Consider the following 27,801-nt stretch of genomic DNA (forward strand, 5'->3'; position numbering starts at 1 on the left):
AGAAAAGAAAAGAAAAGAAAGAAAGAAAGAAAGAAAGAAAGAAAGAAAGAAAGAAAGAAAGAAAGAAAGAAAGAAAGAAAGAATAACATAAAATCAAATCAAATAAAGATAAAATAAAGTTATTAAAATAAAAAATAATTATTATGAAAAAAATTTTTTAAAGAAAAAAAAACGGACAGACAGAATTCTAGGACAAATGGTGAAAGCAAAGCTATACACACAAAATCTCACACAGAAGCATACACATACACACTCACAAAAAGAGGAAAAGGGGAAAAAATAATATATCTTGCTCCCAAAGTCCACCTCCTCAATTTGGGATGATTCGTTGTCTATTCAGGATTCCACAGATGCAGGGTACATCAAGTTGATTGTGGACCTTTCTTCCGCTGCTTCTGAGGCTGCTGGGAGAGATTTCCCTTTCTCTTCTTTGTTCGCACAGCTCCTGGGTTTCGGATTTGGATTTGGCCCCGCCTCTGCGTGTAGGTCGCCTGAGAGCGTCTGTTCTTTGCTCAGACAGGACAGGGTTAAAGGAGCAGCTGATTCAGGGGCTCTGGCTCACTCAGGCCGGGGGAGGGACGGGTACGGATGCGGGGCGAGCCTGCAGCAGCAGAGGCCAGCATGACGTTGCACCAGACTGAGGCACGCCGTGCGTTTTCCCAGGGAAGTTGTCCCTGGATCACGGGACCCTGGCAGTGGTGGGCTGCACAGGTTCCTCCGCGTCTTACTCTTCCGCCATCTTCTCCTACCTCTCTTGCATTGTTTTTGATGAGAAGTCAGACATCACAATGTTCCCTTGGATACAATGAGTTGTTTTTCTTTGGCTCCTTTTCCTCTTTGTTTTTGTCTTTCAACAAGTGGACTACAATATCTCTATGTGGATCTCTCTGTATTCGTCCACATAAGGTCCACTAAGCTTCTTGGATGCATCTCAATGTTCTTCATCAAATTTAGGATTTTCAGCCATTGTTTCTTAAACATTTTTTGCTGCCCCTTTCCCTATGTCCTCTTTTTGGAACTCCCATTATATGTATATTGGTATATTTAATATCGTTTTACAGGTCTCTTTATCCCTGTTCATTTTTCTTCAAATTTTTTAACCTGTTTTTCAGATTGGATAATTTACTATCATGTTGAGATGCTCCAGTGAATTTTTTTTCCCCTACTTAATTCTTCACTTCAATTATTGTACTTTTCAACTTGAGAATTTCTATTTTGTTCTTTTTTTCCTTTTAATATAATTTCTATCTCCTTATTGAGAATCTCTATTTGTTGATTCATTATCGTTTTATTTTCCTTTAATTCTTTATACATGATTTCCTTTAATTCTTTGAATGTATTTATAATAACTGCTTTGAAGTCTTTATTAAACCCAGAATTCTGGGGACACTCAGAGTAATTTCTATTGACTGTTTTTTCCCCTGCCTATGGATCAGGGAAATCTTACAATTAAGATATCTTACAATATTTTGGATATCTTACAATATTTTGCTGAAAATGAGACATTTTAGATAATATATTTTAGTGACTCTGGAGTCTTATTTTTTTCTCAAGAAGACTGTTATCAATTGCTGTTGGTTGGTTTATTCTTTGATAACTTGTTCAGCTAGATCTGTAAATCTGCTTCCCCCATCCCACTGTAACAAGCAGAGGTTGATATCTCTGCTCATTTTTTTTTCTTTTTTAAGAAAAAAGTTTTAAGTTTTCCTTTTTTAAGCTTGGTTTCCTAAGGGTCACCACTGTGTGGTGTGCATAGCTTAGTGGTCAACCAGTGACTGAAAAGGGGTTGCATTCAAATACTTTAGCTACTAAAGCTTCCATCCTATGCCAGTGGGCAGGAGAACACATTCAAAATTTAGGCCACTTTCAAGTCTGTCCTTGTTTTTACTTTCCACTGAGATCTTTCCCTGCACATGCATACAGCCTCAGTGCTGGTCTTCATGGCCTACCTCAACCTGGGAGAACCTTCACACCTGGCCAAGCAGGGAAGAGAGAATGCAAGTAGCCCCAGGCAAGAATGCCACAGAGTCCCACAATTCTTTCCCAAAGTTCAGCTATTTTTCAAGCATAAGTACTTTCCAGATTGTTGCATCTCTCTGATCAATTTCCAGAGCACAAAGATGGTTATTTTTGCCAATTCTGTCCAACTGTATAATTTCTTTTTTTGAGAAGAGAATTTTCCAACTTTCTCATATGGCTATAGCCATTCAAATTTGAGAATATTCCTATAGCATATAATTTTTTCCACAGAATTTAGTCAACTGCAACTGAAATATGTGGATGATTACATTAATGGTTCTATACCTATAGGAAATCCCACTATTCAAATCAAACCTAAACTTTTATTTCTCCTTTTTCCTTTATTTCTATATTTCTATTATTCACTAATAATTAATCATTTATATAAAAGCATCAGTTGATTTCCTATTACGTGCCAATCCACTACTTTTTAGACCTTTTCAACCTGTATCACCAGCAGTTGTGTCACTCTCATGTTAGCAGCCCTATACTATAATTCAACTATATGCTTCATCGAATTATAAATTACTACATGTCGTGAGCTTTCAATGCTGCCCTATCAACCATAATAATACAAAACATTTATGTGACGCTTACTGTGTGCCAGGCATTATTCTAATTGCTTAACATAGGTTAATTCACTGAACTCACAACAACTCTATGAATAGTTACTATAAATATCTGTTTTATAGATGAGAAAACAGAGACTCAGAGAAATTAAATAACTTGTTTAAGATCATATAGATAGTAGGTAGCAAGGATATGATCTGAATTCAGGCACTCAGTCTCCAGAATCCCTGTTCTTAATCACAACATTATACTGCTTTATGAGTGTGTGATCTGCAAATGCCAAGAATCTATTACTTCACTTTGCTATCACCAAATCCACAAGGGGAGTGAAGCATATACTTCAAAAGACTATACTCACAGTCTTTTCACTTGAAATTACTGTATCTAGCATTCAAAATGACTACTTTTTATTAAAGTGAACTGCTCAAAGAATTTTTATATTAGAAGTTGCTAAACTGTCTTAAGAGAAAAGCTGCTACTATAAAACAAACGGCATAAGCATATCCTAAACGTATCAAATCCATTTTCAAAATCAGACAAGTCATGTCCACTGATTGAAATGTGGAAGGCATTAAACATCTGAATATAAATCTAAAATATCAAACATTAGTAAGAATTAACTATAACTATAGCATGTTTTTTAATATTTCAGCAAACATATAAACATGTAAGTTCGTTCTTTCTTGTTAAAATTGGCTTTCCTGCCCCCATTCTTTCCAAAACATGACCTCATTATGAAATTCCAATAAAAGTTCATATTGTGACTTTTACTAAAGTCAATTTACCTTAGTTCATGGACTCTTCTATAATTTTGCAAGTGTAAATCTATAGGCAAAAGTATAATTGTTTACCCATGACTGTCTTGCTTATTCTGCCATTTTAAATACTGTCCCAGGCCTTCTGAGAGATCACACAAAGATTCTATTGCTAAAAGAATGTGTCAGCCAGTGGCAAAACCAAGACAGTCACTGCCAACCTCCTTCCTCCTAAAGAACTGGCAATAAAGCTGAGCATTGGAGGCACAGAAATTTATTTTGAAGGTCTTTTTCTCATATAATATCTTTCAACTGACAAAGCAATTGTGTCATAAAGAACTAAAAGTACACTGGGAAGTACAAACATCCATGCTGAGGATCCGTAAATATCTTTTTTTAAAACTGCATTTAAAATGTAACTATGTTTACTTTAGCACCATTCACTTGGACTGAGATGACTAAACCATGGGTACAGGGAATTATGAAATCTAGGAAGAAAGCAAGGAGCTGAAAAGACCAAAGGGGAAAATCTCCTCAAAGTGGAATAATTCTTTCCACATAAATCATTTTGTGATTTTTTTAAAGTAACCTTTATGAACCATGAGGTAGTGGAAGAGGAAAGTCAAAATGACAAATTGCTAATCATGCCAAGAGACCCTTTTTCCCTTTCCTGATGATGTTTCCTCAACATGAGTGGTAGTTTCCTTAGGCAGGCCAATGACAGAATGCTGCTTTAACTATATAAGCTATACATATCTGTATTTGGGAACTTAACATATCTTAAGCTCAGACTCCTTTACAACATAAATTCTGATAGACAGGAGTACCAGACCTTTATTAATTAATGTGGGGAATTCTATTCTCAATATTATATAATAATGACTACTTCTTTAAGAAAGAGAAACAAAAAATAGCAGTTGCTAGCCTTCCTTAAATTAATAGCCAAAAAAATACTTTGAATTTACCTTGCTGTGCCACAACAAAGGATATGAAATCAAATGAGGAGCTGTCCTTTTTGCCCATTAGAATGAAATGTTTTATGTATCTTTGCATTACCTCTTAATCCTTTTACAAAGTGCTCAGGGTACTCTGATCTCACTATTTCCAACCTGATTATGTTTCTTTAGATTTTACAGAGTCTGGGCAAATTAATCTTCCTGAAGCACGACTCTGATCCTTTCACTCTTGTGCACAAGAACTCCAAATCTCAATTTTTTACTGAATTAAATACTATCATTCTCCCCTGGTGTTCATGATAAGAGAGCCCCAACTTCTCTTTCCATTCTCATCTACTTACTATTACTCATCCCTATATTCATCCTTGTACTCTAGATAAACCAAACTTTTGATTTCCCAAATTGAGTCTTTCTGACTCCTTCCTTGCCTTTGTTCAAGCTTTTCATTCCACCCAGTGATTATCCCACATCCAACCTTGCAAGCCAAAATTCTGGCTAAGCCTCTGCAAAAATAACACTCACTACACAAAAACATTCCTAATACCACCACTGCGTGAATTATTACACCTCTTTATCCTGACTCACCAAAGTATTTTTTTAAACCTCTCTGATAGCCTTTATTAAATCCATCTGTGATATAATTATTTGTGAATCTCAAGTTTGTAGCTTATGACACTATGCCTTACATATATTCGTTGAATGGAACAAAAATCACTGCTCAAGAGAATACTAGGTAATACTCTTCTTAATATTTTCTCCCCTCCCCTTTTCTCTTTCTTTTTTTTTTTAACAAATTTTGTTTTCCCTGATTTAAAAAATAATTCATGTTTCATTAAACAAAAATTTTAGTTCTTCATCTTTTTCAAATAACTTTTCCCTTGATATTTTCCCAAAAGCATAGGGGATCACAGTCCTGACAATTCTTGCTGATTTGCTGTGAGCCTATCACACCTCAGTGCTAACAACCCTCGGTGTACTCATCAAAACTTGCTCTTCAAAACTAGGTGAGCATTTTACACATGGCGAATCAATTTAAGGAGCTCACTAGAGTTCCAAGCCTACCTCTGGGATACTGAACTTTAATTATCAATAGTCTCTTTCTTCAAAGCCACCAGAAATACACCAACTGACACCAATATTCAAGTTCCATGAATGGATCTACAAGTGATCTAACTTGGCAAGATTTTCTACCACTTCTCTCCTAAGTAGCCCATTCCTACGTTTATAAATATAGCCATTCGCCATATACTATCTCGAGACTAGCTCTAAGGAATAAACTCTTTAAAAAGTTTAAAAAAAAAAAAAGAAAAGAAAAGAAAAGAACATAGTCATTCACATATGGTTACAAAATGTAATAGAGCAGCTCCAGACCAGCTAAAAGCAACACTTAAATCTCACACCTACACAGACATATAGAATTGACTAAACATTAGCCTGGATTTAAAATAAATAAATAAATAATACCAACAAGCTTTACCTATTCTCTCTGACATCACCAATACTCAGATAATAGTAGAAGCCTAAAGATGTACAGTACTAGTTCTGAATTTGTAATTAGTAAAGGGTCCTCCTTGTCTGAAACTAATTTCTTTAAGGTTTTGGAGCTGTGGGCTCTGCTAATTTGCACGGTTGATATACTTGGCCAATAGGTCAATTAAATTACCTGTTGAATGAGTGAGCGAGCCTCTTCAGAGACACATTCTGGCATGTTCAAAGTAGTGTGAGTATTTATTCCTGCTGGATGGCACTCAACCAGAGTCTGAAACAATCAATCAGGTACACTTCTTATCCCACACAACATCATATTCTGTCCCATCACAGGGTTTATGGACAGCAAATACAGAAAGCTCAACAACCACCTTAACCGGAGGTGCAGTAATCACCACAGTACCCTCTAAGCAGTTTAGTACAAGGGCTATGAGCCCACAGAACTCTAACTGAAATACAGGCAGTCATCAAAATCGCATCATAAGCTTAGGCCACTCACCCTTTTCCCTTAGTTATAAAGAGAGTGGCTCAAAATAGAAAAACTTCCATTATACCCAAAAACTAAAATGGGACTTGATATCTCAAATTTTTTAGTGTTCTTAAAAACCTTCAAAGTTGAAAAGTTGTTAATAATAATGCTTTATATATGTATAGCACTTTATGGTTTAAATGTATGTACAGGTGACTTGTGTATACCACAACCATGTTAGGCGCTCAGTATTAACTACATATTTAAGGTAGATGACTACTTACAAAAGTATGACTGTTCATTTCCTCTGTTTTCATCCCAGGAGGCAATCTGCACAATACTCAGTTAAAATCTATTAACTATTAACCTCAAATATCTTACTTAAAAGTTATTGACCAGAGAGACTACACATTCTCTCTGATCAATAACTCTCTGTTAAGCCGGAATGGACAGGAAAAAGTACAGTATTGAGAAAAAAGATAACATTACCTTTAATATCTACATGAATTTTCTAAAATGATAATTCCCTCCTGGTTTTAGACAGGTATTTAAAACATACAGAGAATTTAAATCTTTACATGAACCTTACAGATTTAACTCTGTTGAAACTGACTCATAGAAAAAGAAGAGAAAGAGTGTGTAGTCTTATATCTCGCTATGGACTAACAGTGTGACATAACAGAATTTTACCATCAATTTATTCAATGTAATAGAATTCAACTTTTTAAAAAATCTGGACTCTTGATAAACATGCATTTTTCTGCCCCCCCCCCTTTTGGTATTGAGGTTTTCTTAGTCCCTGACCTAAAAACTAAAGGCAAAGGCTAAATATTCTCAATTTGAAATCAAGGTAGCATCTGGATAAACTTAATAAACCTCCAGGTCACTGCTTACCTTGCCAGTGAGAAGCTCAAAGAGGACAGCACCCAAACTCCACCAATCACAGGCTTCAGTTTCTTCCGTGATTGCTCCAACCTCTAAACACACCAAAAAAGGTTGATATTAACATTCCAAAGGTCAATTAAGCTCTCAAAATTAAAATTAGCAAGGTGACCTTTTTAATGCTGAGAGAGCACATACTAAATACTACTGGGTTTTCAAAATTCCTGAAAGTTACTTATCCTTTTGGTCACCTACTGTGGTTGCATTTTTTTATGCAGCCATATATTAAACTGAGACATTTGTTCTTTACTTGATAGAGGGACACCTTCAAGATGCTATACTTAAAAGTTACATGAATCTACTAGATGAACATTTTGCTGAATTTTTCAAATTTGAGAATGTACAGCCAACCCTATCTCAGGGGTCATTTTTTGTTTTAGAAATAAAGACTCTAGGTTTCAGAAGGAACTTCAAAAATTATCTAAACCAGTATTAATTATCCTTTGAGTTACAGACTAGAAACCAGAGAGGTGAAATGCCTTGTCCAATGTCATATAGTAAATCAGAAGCAGAACTGGGACCTAGTTTATAGTATGATCCCTCTCCTAAGTAATCAATTGTTTTCAACTAAAGAAGGAGGATGTGAAATGCAAATTTACCCATTTTATTATTCAGAAGTACAGATAGATATGGTGTTTTAAGCCACAACTGAAACTACTGGCTAAGATGAGGGCTTTTAGAATATCTCCAAATTACAGTTTTATCTGTGTTATCCCTATCTCTCACCAGCACAAGTTCCTGAAATGTAATACGAGTTTTCAGGTGTCAGCCTTCAGTTTTCTTCACAAATCAGCAATAACTCCTCATTTCACCATTTTTGAGGCTTTTAGCTCTTAAGTCATGTTTGATGTCTTCTTGTCCTTTCCTAATGACATTCAATTAGTCACTAAGCCTGAATATATCTGCCCTTTCATTTCCATTAAACTGACAAAACACACTTACTATTTGTCTGCAGGTAGCCCAAAACTCACAACAATCATGTTGAAAAGGTTTTAAGTAGCTAGGTTGGAACTTGGACAATAATAAGTGGAAGTGGTGCTCAGGCACCCCAGCCTTTTAACCAATACTTAGTGAATCTACTGTGTTGGAGAACCAAAAAAACTCATAACACAGCTCGAGTTTTAAGTCTTGAAACAAAGGTCACATGGCTCAGAAAAAGAAAAAAAGAGCCATTTCTATGCAAAATACTGAAATTACTCCACTTCAGCAACCTCCTTCCTTATCTCTGCACCTACTGTATTCTGGGCTTCACAAGGCCTATGTACAACTATACCCTTCACACCAGCTCCTACCCATCTTTCCTCCCCTTATTGTGCTACATGCCAAATCACAACCTCCATTCTCTAACTTAGCTGCTCTCAGCTAGGTGGTAAAAAGAAAACATAGATATTTAACTGACTCATATTATTGTGTGAATGACCAAAAGGCTTCCTCCGAGAGCCATCTGCATTCATAAAATAGCAGCTTGCTTGAAAAACTGAGAACTGTCTTACTATCTAACAATAGAGGTTTAATTATACGTTTTGACACATGAATTCAATGAAATATTATTACATAAGCATTTTAAATGATGTATTCACACAAGGTTTAGGTATATAACTAAATGTCTGGATATATTAAATTTTAAAAAAACAAGCTATAAAACAATAGGATCTTAATTTTAAAAATACATATATTTTTAAAAGACTGGTGGGAAAATGTAACAAAATGTTTTAGTGCTTTGCCTCTGGGATGGTGAGATTTTTATTTTCATTCTTATACTTATTAACCTACACGAATATCTAAGTGGTACAATTTTAAATGTATAGCAAGATGGCGTGAAAACCTTCAGGCTTGTTGGAGCAGGAAAGATGAAGCTATATAGGCCACTCCTCCCTAAGAGTCTGTTTGCCTATAGTTTCCTCTACAACTTTACACTTGATCTTAGCCAAAAGGCCGAGAAGCGATCGTCTAAAACTTTAATGTATCGTATATTAGAGACAGCAGTGGACTAGGAATCAGAAGTCCTGGGTTAAGAGCCTTGAGGAATTCACTTGATCTCATCCATAACACGAGGGTGAGATCTGAGGACCTCTAGGTTAAATGTAGCTCTATAATCTACGATTCTGATACTTAAGGATTCCCTAAAACAGTGATTTTCTTGAAGGACAATTCCTTGGGGGCTCTCATTCAAAGTACTTATGTTACCCCTCCCAGATTCAAATACACTGCCCCCACCCCCCATTCCCAAGCTCCCCATAGAGAGCCACCATCACCTTTGGGAGTGTGCTCCAGAAACTTTAAAAAGGATGTGTGTTCTTAGAAACTTCAGAAAAGGAGAAGAAATTTACCATAGCCCTGTCATCAAATATAACCTTTTGCACATTTCCTTCCAGTCTAAGGCAGGCAATGGATTACATCACTTCCCTGTTCAAAATTCTGAAATGGCTTCTCACTGAACATTAAATAACATTCAAATGGCTTGCTTAACCAGGCATGTATATATATTCAGGCCTCTATAATGAGGTCTCAACCTATCAAGATTCATTCAAACACGTATAAGCAGTACAAACTAGGTCCCCTGTTAGGCACTATTCCTCCACAGAACACTATGTACTCACCACATTGCTAAATAATGTGAAACTAAAATCAGTTTTCAGAGTTAATGGCTTTATTTTTAAATATCTTGCTCAAGAATTTAAGTTATGTCATTTTCTTTAATTATAAAGCAAGCAGTATATACTCCTTAGTTTTAGAAAGGTGTTACATGTTCACAACTCAAGACCCCAAATTATTGATCGGCCATCTGTTTTGAATATGCAACCTCCAAGTCTCACTTTCCGTGTCTGAAGGTTGCTAGTAGGCACATATTGTAATAATGCTAGTTGCAACAACAAAACAGTAGCTAACATCCGTTGACTGTTTACCATACGTAAGGAACTGTGTTTAACATTGTACATGAATTATTTAAAATTTCCAAGCATCCTTACGGAGAACTTACTTGGGTAGAATGACTTTGGAGGAGAAAGAATACTATATTTGTGTGTTCAGGGAAAAGAGGAATGCCTGACCCAGTCAGCTCAGAGAAAGCTGTGAAGATCAGATGGTTTTATAGGGTCTAAGAACATGCCCTGAGGAGCTGTAGACTAGAACCACATTCCAAGTCTCTGCTCACAAAGGTTTGCTGTCAGAATTGAGCAAAGGGTTATTGTGGTAAGTCTATGCAATGTAATCAGTGACTATTATAATTTATAAAGGGATTTTTCAAATTCCCCTAAAGGTCCAAAGTGCCATCACCAGTGTAGCTTAGACCACCAAATGCTACACGTTGTGCCTGCTTCCCATATCACTGCTGGGAATGTGCGCTGGGTGTGAAATGTGTCAGAAAGAGGAGAGAGAGAGAGAGTGAGTGAGAGACAGAGAGAGAGAGAGAGAGAGAGAGAGAGAGAGAGAGAGAGGGAGTGTGTGTGTGTGTGTGTGCACATGCGTGCACGCACGCGGTGGGGGGAGGGGGATCTCTGATGCTACCATAAGCACAGTGCATCCTCCTGAGCATCAAAGGTTTTTATATGTGTGGGAGGTGGTAGGATGTTGTTTTATTATTAAAAGAAACACAGACCCATTATGGAACAAAATGTAAACCGTGCATGGATCTGCAAGATAAAAAGACTTCAAAGAAACTTCAGGATCATATTATTAGTCTCTGAGGTCCCCATTTCATATCACCTCTAGAGTCAGAAGTACTTGGGTAGAAAAGTTTGAGAGGCACTTCAGGAGACAGATAAGGTGTTATTCCTTTATTGGTTTCTGTGACACTGTTCAACTAAGGAGTCTAAGAACTAGGTTCACTGGTTTTTATGCTGCTTTGAAATCCCTCACAATTTTCTGCCAGAGTCCTTAACAGGTAGATAATGACCAACATACTGCTTCAAATGTGGATGCTACAGTGTCTGACGAGCACCAGTCTGACTGTCAGGCAACAAAGACAGTAGCAAGAGACCCAAGCAGGCCCTAAAGTTAATTTAGTTCCCATTTTCAGTCGGCTCGCTTTCTGGTCCAGGATGCGGGATGCACCATGTGGCACCTGATATAACTGCTGGTGACACCCTAGCACCATCAACCTTAGTCTACTTCATTCACTCCCCATTTCTTTTCCCATCTTTCCTCGATCTTCCCCTCTTCTTTCTTCCACTGACAGCCTGCTTCTTTTCCCCTCACCTCATTCTCTTTTTCCTCCCCACTCTTGGCTGTCATTGGTTAAGCTTTCTAATGGCACTTGGGCCTAAAGAAACTACTGATCCCATCTAAGAAAAACTGCTTCTGAAAGTCTGAAGACAACTAGCCTGAATGTCATCTTTAATCTGACTGGGCTAATAAAGAAGGATAGCAACTCTGAAAAGTTAATTTTTTTCTCATGGAAATCTGGAAAAAAGACACTGAACAAGTTTTAAATCCATCCCCTTAACAGTGCAGCTTGAACCACTTCAAAATGACTTTATATTAAGGATTCATTAATTACTGTGAAACTGACATCATGACCAACTGTCCTTGATTTTAATAGATGACTCTGAACTATAACAAAGAGTTCTATATTTAGATAAGATACAAGGAAGAACTTCCTAAGGGCTCAGGAAACTTAAATATTGGAACTGGAAGAAGATACTTATATAATTTCTTCTTTAGGGTTTTGAAACAGAATTTCACTTTCTTTTTTTCTTTTCTTTTTTTTCTTTTTTTTGCGGTACGCGGGCCTCTCACTGTTGTGGCCTCTCCCGTTGCAGAGCACAGGCTCCAGACACGCAGGCTCAGTGGCCATGGCTCATGGGCCTAGCCGCTCCGCGGTATGTGGGATGTTCCCGGACCGGGGCACGAACCCGTGTCCCCTGCATCGGCAGGCTGACTCTCAACCACTGTGCCACCAGGGAAGCCCTCACTTTCTTTTAATAATCAGAATGAAAGATTTTGATTGTCTTTTCAACATCCCTTATAGTTCAATAATTCTTAGATTAAAAATTTTAAGATATACCTTGAAATTGCATTGCCAAAAAGAAGACTGAGGTTGTGTGGCTGTCAAAACCAATACTCTAAAACTGCTTTACTTGCAAAATCTATATAAAATTTTAAGCATAAACCAAGAGTACTGATTCATATATAAAACTACATGATAGCTACTACAAACACCAGGTGAACGGTCAGGTATGTTGTGTCAAAAGCAGAGAATATAAAAAAATATCAAATAAATTTGTGAGGGTTCTTTTAAAGTATAACATAGTAAAGCTGAGAAATCCCTTTAAACTCCCTACCTTGAATTTCTTAAATCTCTGGTGGGAAAAAAAGCAGAAAAAAATTTTAAAGGATAAATTCTGCACTGCTTTGTCAATTTTCAAAATATTTTCACTATAAAACCCAATGTATTCAGTCCCCATGCATGCCCCTTCCCCTGACACTACATTCTATATTTGCCGTTTCCAGGGCGGTAAAGCAGTAGTAGCCTTACTCTCCACAAGGACAGCAGGGCTATAAGCATTAAGCAAAGGGATCGGGGGAAAAATAAACTATTCCCTAAGAAAACAAACAAATCCTCAGATTATTCCCACAGAAACTCAAAAAGAGACAGTGATATCAAAGAATCCTGAATTTTTGTCTTTGAGTCAAAGAAATGTATTAACAGGGCTCTAGTTCTGCTACTGTTTGAGCCTGGCTGGGTATTTTAGCTTCTCTGAAAATGAGGACAGCCAGACCTCTAGCATTCTTTCTACCTGTAATTTTACAATCCTGAAAGTGTTTTCAAAAGCACTCATGAGCCTTTCTCCTAACTTCTTCTCCCTCCATTAACCTAAGATGCCCAAAGAGTGGGATTATGCTAAAATGAGCCAGCATTCCACATTCGTCCTTCTTCTCCTTTCTACACACAGCCACGCTTCCTTTCCCTAAGAGACCTGGTGGCAAGCAAAATGAATCAGTGTCACTAAATCTAACCGTTACCATCTTTTAATGTAATGGAGACACAAAATCAGCTCCAGATTAGATTTCAACTCGTCCAAAATTTTTGGAGGACATCAAATATGTGAGAACAGTTTAGTAAAATTCTAGAAATCCCACTTTAGCACTATCAATCCTCATACTCTAACACAATATAGAATTTTATGGATTCATACTAATGATTCAAACTATCATAATTCACAAGTGAATAAACAAGTTTAAATAAAATAATAAAGATACCACAACGTAAAAATGTGCCTTGCCTACCTTTGTTTTACTCACGTTTAACACCTCATAGAACACTCTTCAACAAGCCAGGACATCTCTCAGAAAAATGATGCTGCCTTAGTAACCCATATTGTCAAAGGGCTTGCTAAAACATAGACTAAGAGAGTTTTATAGTCCTATGATAGAGTTTACTAAGTCTCCCTCTTACAGCCAAAAATAATAATGTTAATCTGACCCCAAAACTGTACTATAATAAGCCTTGCTCCTGAAAAGTAAAAGAGCAAAAAAACAGAAAGCCTGGACTCAGGAAACCATAAAGTCTCTATCTGTACGAGAAGTGAAGGGAAAGAAGCAAAGTATACACTCTTAGACTTGAGAAAGTCTGAAAGACACTGGAGAGACCATTCGATCCCAGCATTACTGAGATCATGACAAAAACTATCTACTGGCCCAGGCCCTGCCTTTCAGGGCTATATAGTTTAAGCTACATGGATGTGTCAAAGACATGACTCAGAAATAACTGTAGATAATACTAAAACTATGATGGAAATTGTACAGAGAATTTTAAAAGCTGGAAAATGCATCTCAAACTCAAGTTTTATAAATGAACACCAACCTTCCTATAAAGATCAATCACCCAGCTCAGTGCTGTGACCACCTAGAGGGATGGGATAGGGAGGGTGGGAGAGAGATGCAAGAGGGAGGAGATATGGGGATATATGTATATGAACAGCTGACTCACTTTGTTATAAAGCAGAAACTAACACACCACTGTAAAAAATTATACTCCAATAAAGATGTTAAAGTAAATAAATAAAAACAAAGAAAAAAAAAAGATGAATCACCTTGCATTTTAAGTAACTGTGAATTCCCAAATTCAGAATTTACTTTTCTTTAAGAGACAATACTGTTATGGTGCTTGATGAATAAGGGAATATGATATTCTACATTTAGCTCTTTGATGGATTTGTTAAGGCACATTTTCAGACTGGTGACATCACTTGATTCTCCACTAAGGGAGACCCACACAAGTCATCACATCCTTCTTCTTACCTCTACTGATCACAACAAATAGCTACCCATCCCCATTCCAAAAATCTTTAGAGACAATTCCATGACCTCCCTCTGGCAGTTATGTTCTACTGTTGCTGTCTTCCTTTCAGGATATGATAGGAAATACAGTAAATTCAGAGTTTTCTTAGAAGAGAATTTCACATATAGAGAATTTCTATTTTAATTTAAAGCAAGTATTTAAATATTTCTCCCAAACTCTCTTCCTTAACTACACTTCTTTAAATAAATAGAATCTTAGATGCCTCATTTCTCTTCACTTTCAAAGTTATAGTAACTATGGAACTGTTATTAAGAGGTCATATAAAACTCAGTGGAAAAGCAACAATTGTTGCAAATCATGTGTTTATATAATGGTCAAATTAAACCAACATTTAGATGTTGAAAGAATTAGTTACATAAACAAACGATAGAGCACTTTATCCAAATATCAGAATGATGGAACAATTTTAAAGCCACAAACCTATAGAATACATTAAAATGAGAGTCAACAGTAAGTATAGTCTCGGCGGGGGGGGGGAGGCAATATAGTTTCTAAATGCACAGGGCTTTTTTGCCAAAACAATATTTTAAATTTTGACGTTAAATACCTGATCTTAAGGATTCCAACTCTCTCTTTTTGGGAAATAAAAAAAAGTAAGAAAAATACATTTGCTTTTAGAATAAAAGAGAGCTCTTTGGTGAATAAGACAATATAAAAATTAAGCCACATTCTTATAAACCTTAAAATTAAGCACCATATACACTTTTATAGTATCAGAAAAAAAGCTGTGGTGTCTAAATTTTCCATAAATTCTGTAAGTGTTCAGTAAGATTTAAAACACTATTACAATTAGTTTGTCAACTTTCTTCCAAGGGAGTCAAGACCTCATTAATGGCCTTAGATAGTTTTTTTTTTTAAGTTTTTTTTTTTTTAAATCTGATCTATCATTAGTGACATACTTGGACCAAGGGTAAAAGAACATCTTTCTTCTGCAATGAGCATTCCATGTTAGCTAGAGCATGCAAACATTAGTCCTGTGTTCCTACACAGTCTTTCCCTGCAGCATCTGTTGCTAATTGAAAGGGACTAGAATTACAAAATTTGAGTCAATTTCTCTCACCAGCTCTTGCTGTGTATAAAGATTTTCTATGCAGGGGCTGAGCATTAGTCTTCCACTACAGCTGATGACTAAAGAGCTAAGAGAAAGAAACACAGAAGAAAGCATTTCTTTTTTCTTTATATATCCAACAATACATGGAACTAAACTGTAAGAAGAGGGACAGCTAAGCATATCTTATGTTAGCTTGGTAAATTACAATTCTGTAAACATAACTATTCACCTATAAAGTCTATTAATGTCCTAGTTAACCAATTGTATATGTCTTCTGCTTGGACAGTCTCTTCTTTTTATACACATCTTCAAAAGTAACTGTCAATATTAAACCAATTATGCCTTATTTCTAGCTCCTAGGCATAGTACCTGGCACATAGAAGGCACTTAATAAATGTTTGTTGAACAACTATCTCCATCTTGTGTTTTGTAGCACAGTGCAATCAAAACACCTCCAAAGGCCTCACTCATCACATGCATTTTAAGTCTACTGAGCACAGAGATCTACCTCAAGTCCTTCTGCACCTTTACATGTGGTAGGCCAGAAAGTTTTCAACATTATCTAAAGCACACTCTGGCTGCTGGCTGAAACGCAAGAATGGAGGTGATGATGGTGGCTTAAAATGGGGTGGTCTAGTGGACACCTTCCGGGGCTCCCCTCTGCAGGGCACAATGACTGCTACAGTTTGTCCTGGCACGGGTGGCATGCGGTAAAGAAAAGAAGCTGGAAAGCCCTGGGAGGAGGAAGACAGGACTGGGAGATAAATCAAGGTTTCCCCTGTCCCTGTTCAATGGAAGGAATCTAGACACACAATTACATGAAATGTGCTCCAATGGGTAAGCTGGCGATAACATCTGAGTAACTCTAGAGCCTGGAATCTGCATTTCCTAGCCCATCCTTTCAAATGGGCATTTTGCTCCTTTTTTCTTATTTTATATTTATATTTATATAGTTCTATTGACATTTCAGAAAATGCTGGCTGCCCAGTTATCTGTTCCACATTCCATAAAGTCCTTCAACATCGTACTCAATCGATGATTCAAATGCCTTATTGGTCGAGTAGAGAATATGAACTGTTTAAAAGTTGCTGGTATCACATTGTTCTAACTCATGAGAGTGTTATCAGGGAAGACCAGCAACAGGGGCGAGCACTTTCCAGAGGGGAGAACCTGCAGCAGCTGGGGCTCAGCGCTCCTGCACACGCCCCCCACGGTGCTGGGAGAGAGGCGGTGCTGCCCCCCTTCCACACGCGTGCCTTCCTGGCTCATCCTAGTCTCTAGGCTTGCTTCCTGCTGCCACCACATGACTAATTCAGTTGGTTTTCAGGTAATCAAATTATATGAAAGCGGGGCCTTGGGTTGTACTGCGGAGACTTGAACGTAAGTACTAATTCAGGCTAGGTTTAACCAAATTCTGCTTCTCCCACTACGCAGCTTTTAATTCCTCGTTGTCGTGGTGACCTGGCAACCATGTTCTGAGCTTTCCTGCAATTATCTGCACAACTTGGGTCAAAGATCCTTGATTTAACTAGATTCAGCATTCCAGAGCCAAAAATTACTTGTTCGAGGAAGTTTATAGGTATCGTTACTATACAGTTTCTTGTGAGATAAACTAAGAAACAGGCAACTACCATATGACTTCTGGCTGACCGATTATAATTCTGAGCTCTATACAATCTCGCTTACTCTCACCCTGCGTTTCTGGTAGGAAAAAAACCAATAGCATGCTCCATTTTCCATTGATCATATCACAACTCCATTCTGAATAGCCATCGGGTGTCACAGTGTTACCCAACCAAAGCCATTACAGTTGATTGATGAGAAGAAGGCTAACTGAAAATTGTGAAAATGACAGGCGCAGTTTTCTCTCTCTCCCCGCTGCTCTGTTGCTGTGTTAGGCAGGCAGAGCTACATGCACTGCTATTAACGGAGCTTCAGGAATTCTATTTGCTTTATCACCAATTTTTTAAAACCTTAGCATTTTTAAACATTTATTTGAAGGAAGTATTTATGAATAATTTAGAAGGAGTCAGCCCTGGTTACTTCCTGGAGATTCAAACTGACAAGATTTTACATGGTATAAAAACTGATGATTTGGTCAAAGTAGCTAGCCAATAGTTTTGGTACATAATGTTGAACTCAGCATTACATCTTCTTTGTTAAATACCACAGGTAAAAGATAGTTCACTTTCTTCTTTATAATAATATGGTGGTGAGACCAATTAACTGAACAGTTGCCAAAAATCCATTTAGACCTTAAAATTAAGAAGCATTACACTGCAGCTATTACTTAAAACATTGTAAGTATCTAACCTTGAGCTCCTCTTCTAAAAAACAAATTTGTCCAAGATCATAAAGAAAAAGATGCAGAGTAAATAAGAAGTTAAAATTAACTTCCTTTGAATAATCTAAAGCTTGAAGTAAACCCCCTATTCCCCAATATCAGGTAGTACTAGGAAATGTACAGAGAGATTGTTTTATACAGGAGGGGTGAAATACAGTATAAATTCTTTCACCCTTATCAATTCTCTAGTTCTAACAGCTCAAGAATTTCTTCCCATGAGAGGTATTAATGTGTTATTCACTAAGGTGCCGAATAACAAGGACTGAATACTCTGCTATTACTCTGTCTCATTCTCACCACTAGAGACAAATCACATTCTGGCCTGATGAGAAGTATGGTTTCAGAATGGGTCTATTTCAACATGGAGTGACCTTAATGCAGAGGTGAAGGTGACTGGCCCATTTTTAGGGGGTTTGTGAGGACTCCAGGATATACCCTACCTAGGGATGGATCCCAAGGTTTCAGACCCTCAAACATGTATAAAGTAAGCCTTTAATCTTCTTTCCATCAGAAGGGTCTTGCCCTTCTGGACAAGGTTAAGACTTGACTTGAACCTCTTTTTGCTTAGCCTAATATACTCATGGCACAAGCTTCATCAGTATACAGGGATGGAGTGCAGCAGGGAATTTTCCTCAGTGTAAAATTTCCGCTATTCTATGGCAAAATTGAAAAGATACTGGTTCTCTCAAAGAAGACGTAGAGTTAGTTATATAACATTAGGAACTAAAGGCAAAAGATTAAAAGTACTTGCTAATCATTCAAGGAAAACATTAAAACATTTACTATGTACATGGGAGCTACTGTTCAATTTGCTTAAGGGTAAATCAAACAAAACAGTTCCTGTTTGAAACATAACATTTAAATATTAACCACAAATATTTCATTCTTTTAAAATTATTTCTATAGCTCCCTGTTGCCTTTTTCTTCCTTCTCCTTTGGCGGGGGTGGGCGGGGGGAGACTGGACCAGGGATGTAGCCATATTTCCTGGTTATAACATTATTATTTCAAAATATACATCTATATTCAGTTTCTTTCTCTAGCAACTTCATTCACATGCCTAAAATGAGATTCCTCACGCATGGTGAAGTTACCCAGGACCCAGAAATTCTCAGATCTAAATGATTCTTTCTTCTTTTAAACAAACATCTTTGTTTGTTAAAAATCTTGTCATTTAAATTTCACCCTACTCAAAAGTTGTCTTGGCTTTTTTCCTGCAAATGAAAACAGTTTCCATAAATTCCTCATTTCCATATTATATACTTTATGTGCAAACTATAAATGAGTAAAAAGAGAATACTTAGAAAGTCCTCCAAGTGAAATAATTTTTTTAACCTTACTGATGTTAGACAGGAAATCAGTATTTATTTCTCGGCAGAAAAGTTTTTGCCCTTAATAAGATGGACTTGAATTTTGATATCTGTGATCTTCTTAATATTCAACAAATCTGTTTCGGATAGATATATGATAAAGCAAATATTATAGGATGTTAATTGCAGAATCTAGGTGATGGGTAAATATGGGTGTACAATTCTTCCGACTTTTCTGTACGCTTGAAATTTTTCAAAATAAAATGTTAAGAAAAAAGTTCTTAAAAATCTATTTTACTACTGGTAAATTAAGGCCTAAAAAGTCTTAAATAACTTGCCCAATGTCATGCAATGAGTTAATGGCTGATGTTAGAAAAATATTGTTTTGGTAATTCTCAATTTCATCGTAACATTCTAAATCTTAAACCTACGATGCCCTCATGGTATTTTTAGACCATCCATGGTCTGAGTCCTAGATCTAATTATCAAATACATAACTATCACACAGAGCACCATGCTTAAAAAGCAACTAATCGTGTGTAAAGCATGCGTATGAAGAAAGGCAGGGGAGACTACGCCCCAAAAGTATATTCATGGATTATTTGATAAAGTCAGGCTGGAAGAGCAAAGAGTAGTAGTAAATAAATGTTATGCTCTAAAACTGAATTTTGCAGAGAGTTATCAGCATGATTTTTCTATGTTTCACTTTTCACCGTCAGCTGTGAGCTGTTTCCAAGTGTGAAATCGCCTAAGAGAGGAAGCAAAGCTGTCATTTGACATCTGGGAGCGTGGAGATTGGGCTGCGGTAAAAAGCACTTTGGACTTCTTCAATTTACACACATATTCACCTATAAATTCTCAAGTGTGAAAAGTATTCAATGAGAAATATCAATGTAAATTTCAAGCATTTATAAAGGCTCATAATCAGGTGGAAACTAAAGGTGAAGGACACACTCATAGGACACCATATCAACTTGTTAAGACTAAATGGGAAACTTAAGTGATTATGTTAGCATAATAACTAACATATAAACAATTTTATTCACTTGTCTTAGATTGCATATTAAACTTTCAAATCCAGTCTTTTGTGTTTTATGTGCTTAATAAGTTCTATTTTCTAGCTGCTTTTTTATGATGAGAGACGAGACTGCTAAGAAAAAAATACTGGTAAAAGAAAAAATAAATGCTTTCTTGACATTTTATTTTTCCTTTATATATACTTAAAATACTATAAAAAAATTTATTCTATATTATGATAAGTTAATAGTTCCAATGATAAAGCACATTAAATCTTCTAAATACATGTGTGTTTGTGTGTATATACAAATTGAAATAAAATCAGTAACTTCAAGGAAGTCCTCTGGAGAAGAATAACCAATTAATTCCAGTTATTCTATAATTCTCCAGATTATTCTATAATCTCTCATAACAAAAAAATAGAAGAATCTGTCTAAACATCTCCCAATAAAATATCTAAAACTCTCCTCATATGGAAACTAGACAGTGTTATATTTATATCGTCATGCTATACAATCTATTCCCACTTTGGGGACTATTTCTTTGCTCTTTCTTTCCTGAACTCCGTTCTGTGTTTCTGTGGTATGAAAGGAACCCATTTACCATGAATGATGTTTATTTAAAATAAAACCTTTCGAGAGAATCATCCCAGATAATCTAAGGATACAAAGTGAACCTAAAAGGAACGGCTTCTACTTTGAAAACAGGGCTGGGTTTGATCAGTGAATTCGTATTCTCAAGACCCTCTTGATGGGTCTGCAGCTGCAGCCATTTATTTGCTGGCTTTTTCACAGATGTAGACAGAGAAAAAGCTCCATGGTTTTTGTCTTTTTGTTGTTGGATTTATTTTCCTTAATATAAAAAAGTGGCAACTTTTTTAAAAAAGTTCTTCATTTCACTGTAGAAACTTGTGAACATCGGACATCCCTGGTAGTATATATCGTTGAAATGACTATGACTTTTAAAATCTAAGATCGCAAAGTTGGCAGAAACTACACTTAAATAACAGAAGGTGATCATTTGCATTTCAAAATTTATCTGTCTTGCTTTTCCCCTCAATTAGACCAAAACATGTTGATTCACAGGTTTCTGTGTGTGTGTTTTCTTTTTTAAACTTATTTATAGAGCAGAATAATGGCCCCCCTGCTAGTTTGGCATTTGCTCAAGTTTCTGTCCATGTAAATCGAATCTGTTACTGGAAATTTTTCTCAAAATATAAAGGCACATCATCCACAAGATAAAAAGATACACTGCTGATATTATAAAGTACAGGGCAGGTGGATAATGTTTTTAGGACAAATGTGTGATAAGGATTCCCAGGAGGGAGGCGTGGTAGGGGTAGAGGTTGCATGCTGTTCAAACAGAAGTGAATCGTTCTCATCATAATCTTGTGACAACTTTACTTTCTAACCAAACATCAGCTGCTTAACATGCTTTAGAGTTACTTGGACAAAAATACTAAGGTTAGAGTTGGGAAACAGGAGGGCAAGGGGATGTAGGAGGAGAATTACTTCAACCCTTAGTATTGCAAAGGACAGATCAAAAGATGACTTAGTACTCTATGTCCCCGTGTGTTCATTGATTTGTGATTTTTAAGCATTGAAACATTAGCTTTTTATCATTGCTCCCACCCCTTTGAGAAGAGGAGCAAAGTCTACTTGTATTTCTATCAGTAGCACTGCTATTCAGTTTTAAAACAAACAGTAATTCACAAATTTTTGTTCCAATTCCCCTTGCATTATAAGCAATGGGCAGGAGTACACACACCTAACTGAGTTCTGCAACTCTAGGTTTAAGACCATCTAAATTAGAACACCAGCATCACTTTTCAATTAAGGTCATTATCGATTGAGTTTTATACTGTTGATAAAACAAATTAATAGACCCAAGGAATGGAGAGACTTCCCACATTGTTCAATGCATGCCATAATACTAGAACACTTTTGTAACTCACAAAGCTTGAAAGTACAATTCTTTTATGCAAATAATTAAAACAAAGCTCTTCTTCAGACTACAGCTTTTTGCAAATGTTAGTGAAGGACAACCTGGACGACGACAGCAAAAATCCATTAATGGTAGACTGCCACCTGCTGGTAAACTACGAGAATTGTGATTTCTGGGAAAAGGCTTAAAAATTAGAAGTTGGAAACTGATCGCTATTAAATTCAGTACACAAAACTGCATTTCAGTACACAAAGTTGAAAGTATGTATTTGCTGATGTATGTAGTATGGTTTTATTCCACATATATTATAATTCTCAGGAGGTCACATGCTATGAAGGTTAAAGTGAACATGCCTACAGTTTGAAGAAAAATAATCTGCTAGAAAGCCGAAGTACAACCTTACAGATAGTTTTCAGCAAGAAAGTAAGAAGAAAAATAGGAAAAAAAGAGTCAGTTATAAACATTAAACTGCCCCATAAACATTTGGTTTTGATGTGAGGTTTATACTGCACTTGACTTCAGGATTTAACAGGTTTTACTTAAAAGAACTCCCAGATTTAATTTTGATCCTAAAACCCTGAAATTCATTATAATGAACATATATTTATTTACATACATTGGTACCTAAAATGTTATTTATAATCAGATTAGAAAGGGGAAGGGTCTGTTAAAAAATAAACCAGATAACCATAATAAAGTGATTTCACTATGAAATTTTTTTGTTATCCCATTAACTAAATCATACTAATAAGATTTCAAAAGCCAGCATAATATTATCTATTTGAGAAAGAAAAAAATGTAGGCATGCTCTATCACCCCTAGGAAGAAATAAAATCAAACAATCCTAATTTGGGGGACAAAAGAGGAAAGAAAAGAGTATAACAGTAAGAAGAAAATCTAAATCATTGTTTTCAGAAAATAGTTTTAGTATATTTGCTTTGCTGATTGAAAAACTGTGCTATTTCTCAATACAGAAATAATTCTTAACAATGAAAATGGTAACTAAAAACAATATAGCTCTTTGAATCCTAATTATAATCATTTCCCATTATGCAGGGAAACAATGTTAGCATCAATAATAACGCTGGTTTGCTAGTAAGCATTAAATACTGTATTAATCAACAACTAAGCGTATCATGTCAATACAATCAGTTTGAACCTCCTCTGAAAGCCAGAGGGTGACAAGTGAAGCAACTTTGGCCATTCAAAGAGGCTGAATGCTAGGCAAAAGGTGAACAAACTTTGGATTCAAACACAGCCCCATCTGCACTGATGACAGACAGAAACTAACTCAAATCCAATTCATATGCTTAAGAGACCTATAATTATCAGCAAAGGATCTAACACCCCCAGAAATAAATCTCTAATTTAAAAAAACAGACAATACAGTAAAAGTAAGAGAAACCTGTTGTGTCAAATATTTGGTTATTTCAAAACAAGAAGAATATGCTTCCTAAAATTTCTCAAATGTGGAAAGAACTCTTTAAAATCTGCTCTAAAATGCCAGGATGGCACATCACTGAAATCACAACATTGCATTTTTTTTTATTTCAAATTTTATCCATTTTTAGCCTTAGGGATTTTACTCTTTTAGTCATCTACCTCTCACGCAGGGGACAGGGGTTCCAGCCCTGGTCTGGGAAGATCCCACATGCCGTGGAGCAACTAAGCCCCTGTGCCACAACTACTGAGGCTGTGTGCCACAATTACTGAAGCCCACCTGCCTAGAGCCCGTGCTCCGCAACAAGAGAAGCCACCACAATGAGAAGCCCACGCACCACAACGAAGAGTAGCCCCCCCTCGCCGCAACTAGAGAAAGCTTGAGTGTGGCAACAAAGACCCAACTCAGACAAAAATTAAATAAATAAGTAAGTAAGTAAGTAGACTGTCCTCTGTGACTATGAATGGATAGGCAAATGGATAAGGAAGATGTGGTACATACATACAATGGAATATTACTCAGCCATAAAAAGGAACGAAATTGGGTCATTTGTAGAGACGTGGATGGATCTAGAGACTGTCATACAGAGTGAAGTAAGTCAGAAAGAGAAAAACAAATATTGTATATTAACGCATATATGTGGAATCTAGAAAAATGGTACAGATGAACCGGTTTGCAGGGCAGAAATAGAGACACAGATGTAGAGAACAAATGTATGGACACCAAGGGGGGAAAGTGGCGGTGGGGGGGGGGGGGGTGGTGGTGTGATGAATTGGGAGACTGGGATTGACATGTATACACTAATATGTATAAAATGGATAACTAATAAGAACCTGCTGTATAAAAAAATAAATAAAATTAAAAAAAAATCATCCAATAAAGAGGATACTTAAAGGTCCTTTTAAACACTAAGAAGTTGACATTTCTATGAATTCATGGCCAGTTCTAAGAGAAGTATAAACCCATTTAACATCATATACTAACAGATATACATACACACATATACTATGGATTCTGTAATGAGTTTATCCCCCAAATTGTCTTTTGTAAAGGGTTAAAGAGATAACCAAATCCAACATATTGTCAACTGCTAGTGAAAATACAACTTCAGTAAAGAAATGAGAGCTGCCAAACTACTTTTCCAAGTGAAACATTTTAGGAGATTGCTCTAACCTGGGGCACAGTACATTCTCTCTATGGCATCGCTGTCACAGGAATCTTCAACCTCACTCCACCTGCTAAAATACGTTAGCTGAATGTGTCCTAAAAACAAAACGACAGGAGAAATCAAAACATTTTTCTCTTCCATTTTCTGCAGAAGTGAACTGTAATTACTCCTTTTGTAGCTAAAAACAGTATCATTAAGAATAATGGCATCATTAAGTACTAGAAGCTATTACTGGGGGTGAATTTGCTGCACTGATAATGAAGCTCTAGACAGGAAATGAAGATACTAATTACAAGATAAAACGCCTACTCAGTTAATTGGAAGCAACAGCGAATAAAAAGAAATGCATTTGCAAAAGTTCCTGACCTCTATCATTCAATAAGATGTTGTTTGGGTTCAAATCGCGGCACACAATTCCCTCTCTATGTAAAGCATCAAGGGCTACCACCATTTCAGCTGCCCATCTTTGAATACAGCCCTCTGGGATGTAAAACCTGGAGTTTAGTGCTAATTTTTTATCAAGGTCCTCAAAAATCTGGTGTATTTCCTTGTCTCCTTCTAGTGCTAACCCACTCTCTGCCTTAGTCTCAGAGTCTCTCTGAAATACAGTCGGCTCCTCTTTAGCCAAATCATCAGTTTGATCTGTAAACAGCAATACTTCTTCAGTTTTTAAAGTGTCTGTATTTACGTTATATTCATTAGCACCTGAGAGTGGGTCAGAAATATGGAATAAGCTTTCTTTTGCGTTGTTTGCTGTTACTGCCGATGCAACCAAGCTAAGTCCTTGAAACTTAGGATCCGAACTGTGTAACAAAGACATGTCTCTCGCATTACTATGATCATCAGCTGCTACAAATAACATCCCAAGATCCCCCTGTGCGTAGTGTTTCTCTGTGATACTATGGGATTTAGGCCCACAGGGATCACTCAGTTCCTCTGTGCCTTTTTCTTCACGTGCTTGGCACTGTTCAGTACTAAGTCTGAGGCATAAAACATCAGGGGTTTCCAACAGTTTACTTTCTATTATGCCTATATTAGTCTGTGTGAACTTAGTAGGTCCCAATGCTGCACCATCTTTCATTGGCTCCAATTCACCAGGCAGATTTACAAGAAGATCAGGCCTTCCTTCATCAGTACCACTGACATCATCAAAAGCAGCATCTTTAAAAGAAATAACCGGGACTGAGTCATCTGAGCCCCTGCTAATGGTGTCATGAGCTATAAACTCTACCTTGCTTTCACTAGTACTAAAACTTCTGGAAGTGCTGTCTCCATCAGAAAGAGTGAAGAATGGTTTCAAAGGCTCTGACTTTAGACTATACAACTTTTCTCCAAAATCAAGTCCTAAGAGTTCACTAGTGCTATCCTTACTATCTATTCTAAAGAATTCCATGGGGCTGTTTTTAGATCTACTGAGGGAATCTGATGTTCTTGGAGAACTAACTGCTTCCAGGCCATCATCTCCAGGAAAGAACTTCAGCTCGTGGGCTGTCAGCTGTGCGCTGGAGCTGTCACTGCCAGCAGCAAGGTGTGCTGGGAAGTTTTCTATAGCTTTGGTATCAGCATCATTCCTTTCAGTCTTTATGAAAAGCTCCTCATTCAAAGACCCTGGTTCAATCTTTTCTTGCCCATATTCATTGCATAATGTTAAATAACTAGTAGTACATTCTTCTTCTGAACTTGAGCCAGAATCTGGCCATTTTGGAGAGCTGTCTTGCCCATCATCATCTTGGTTGCTATCATCTTGAGAGCTTGGAGTAAGACTAGTCTTCAAAGGCAGAATTTTAAGCATGGCTCCACCATCACTTTCTCTGGATTCAAAGCTGCTGCTGTCCTGAGGACTAGATGTTGGCTGTTGCAGTTGAACTTTAGCAAGTGAAGATTTTTTCACTGCTTCGATGTCAAAGCTTTCTTCAGGACTTCTGTTTAGAAACTTACTGATATATGACCAGAGTTTGCCACCTGTGAATAAGCATAACCAAAAAAAAAAAAATTAAGAACACCAAATTAATGGTTACTTATTGAAGCCATTAAAAAAACAAAAAGTATTCTAATAATCAATCAAAAGCAAGTCAATGATACCCATTAATGTCAAGTATGCTGTAAGAAGCAATGTAATAAAGTGCCTTCTTGAAGAATAGTCGAGCTTGGATTTGGGATTCACGACAACAAAGAGTCTAAATAAAATTTTTGCAATGAAAGAAAACTAAATAACTAACTAAAATGCTTTCTTATTATTGCTGACTGGTGAGTACAGTTTCAAGCATATCTCCTAATATCAATTATTTTTTAAATGACAACCTATTTCTTCCTTTGAAGAGAAACTGGTTATAACAAATAATAATGTGAAATTTCACAGCTAAAATTCTACTTTAAAGTTAAACATAATTTACTCTAGAAACATCTATGTTCTGCTCTGTTTATTAATAATTTTTTCAAGCATGGCCACCAAAGCTCTATTGACTAGAAACAGTATTACAAAAAAAATAGTTAAATTTGATTCAGAAATCTTAAAAACAGTAATTGTGGGAGCATACTTTGTAAAGATATAACTATTGCTCCCAAAAATAGGAAATAATACATCAAAAATGAAACCCTGTACTAACAAGGAGGAAGCAATTATTTTCAGCATTTTTTTTTTTTTTTTTTTTTTTGGCGGTACGCGGGTCTCTCACTGTTGTGGCCTCTCCCGTTGCGGAGCACAGGCTCCGGACGCGCAGGCTCAGTGGCCATGGCTCACGGGCCCAGCCGCTCCGCGGTATGTGGGATCTTCCCGGACCTGGGCACGAACCTGCGTCCCCTGCATCGGCAGGCGGATTCCCAACCACTGCACCACCAGGGAAGCCCTCAGCACATTTTTCAATGTCATTATTAAACATCATATACCAAGGGGAACTAAATCTCAGGGGAAATAATCACTGACAGTCAATTATATGTGTAAAAAGGTCAGTGGAAGCATCCAAAATATCTTTCTCTCCTTGGCATTTCATTTCATTTCGAGGAACTCAATAAATATATAAAGCGCC

General features: G+C 36.7%; 1 protein-coding gene across 5 annotated transcripts in view; it reads right to left on the reverse strand.

Annotated features, from left to right (window-relative positions):
- The window catches only part of RPS6KC1 (ribosomal protein S6 kinase C1), a 220,753-nt gene that overhangs the window by 9,920 nt on the left and 183,032 nt on the right, over nt 1-27,801 (reverse strand). For 4 of the 5 annotated variants that reach the window (XM_065878173.1, XM_065878185.1, XM_065878179.1 and 1 more), the window contains 4 exons: nt 25,142-26,737; nt 24,781-24,870; nt 7,152-7,234; nt 5,964-6,059 (listed from right to left, as the gene is read on the reverse strand). In XM_065878173.1, the coding sequence (XP_065734245.1) occupies nt 5,964-6,059; nt 7,152-7,234; nt 24,781-24,870; nt 25,142-26,737 (1,865 nt within the window). Of the gene's footprint in view, nt 1-5,963; nt 6,060-7,151; nt 7,235-24,780; nt 24,871-25,141; nt 26,738-27,801 lie in introns of those variants that run through there. The other variant, XM_065878191.1, reaches the window with a different exon arrangement.

Source organism: Phocoena phocoena, chromosome 1 (genome assembly GCF_963924675.1).
Source record: "Phocoena phocoena chromosome 1, mPhoPho1.1, whole genome shotgun sequence".
NCBI lineage: Eukaryota > Metazoa > Chordata > Mammalia > Artiodactyla > Phocoenidae > Phocoena > Phocoena phocoena.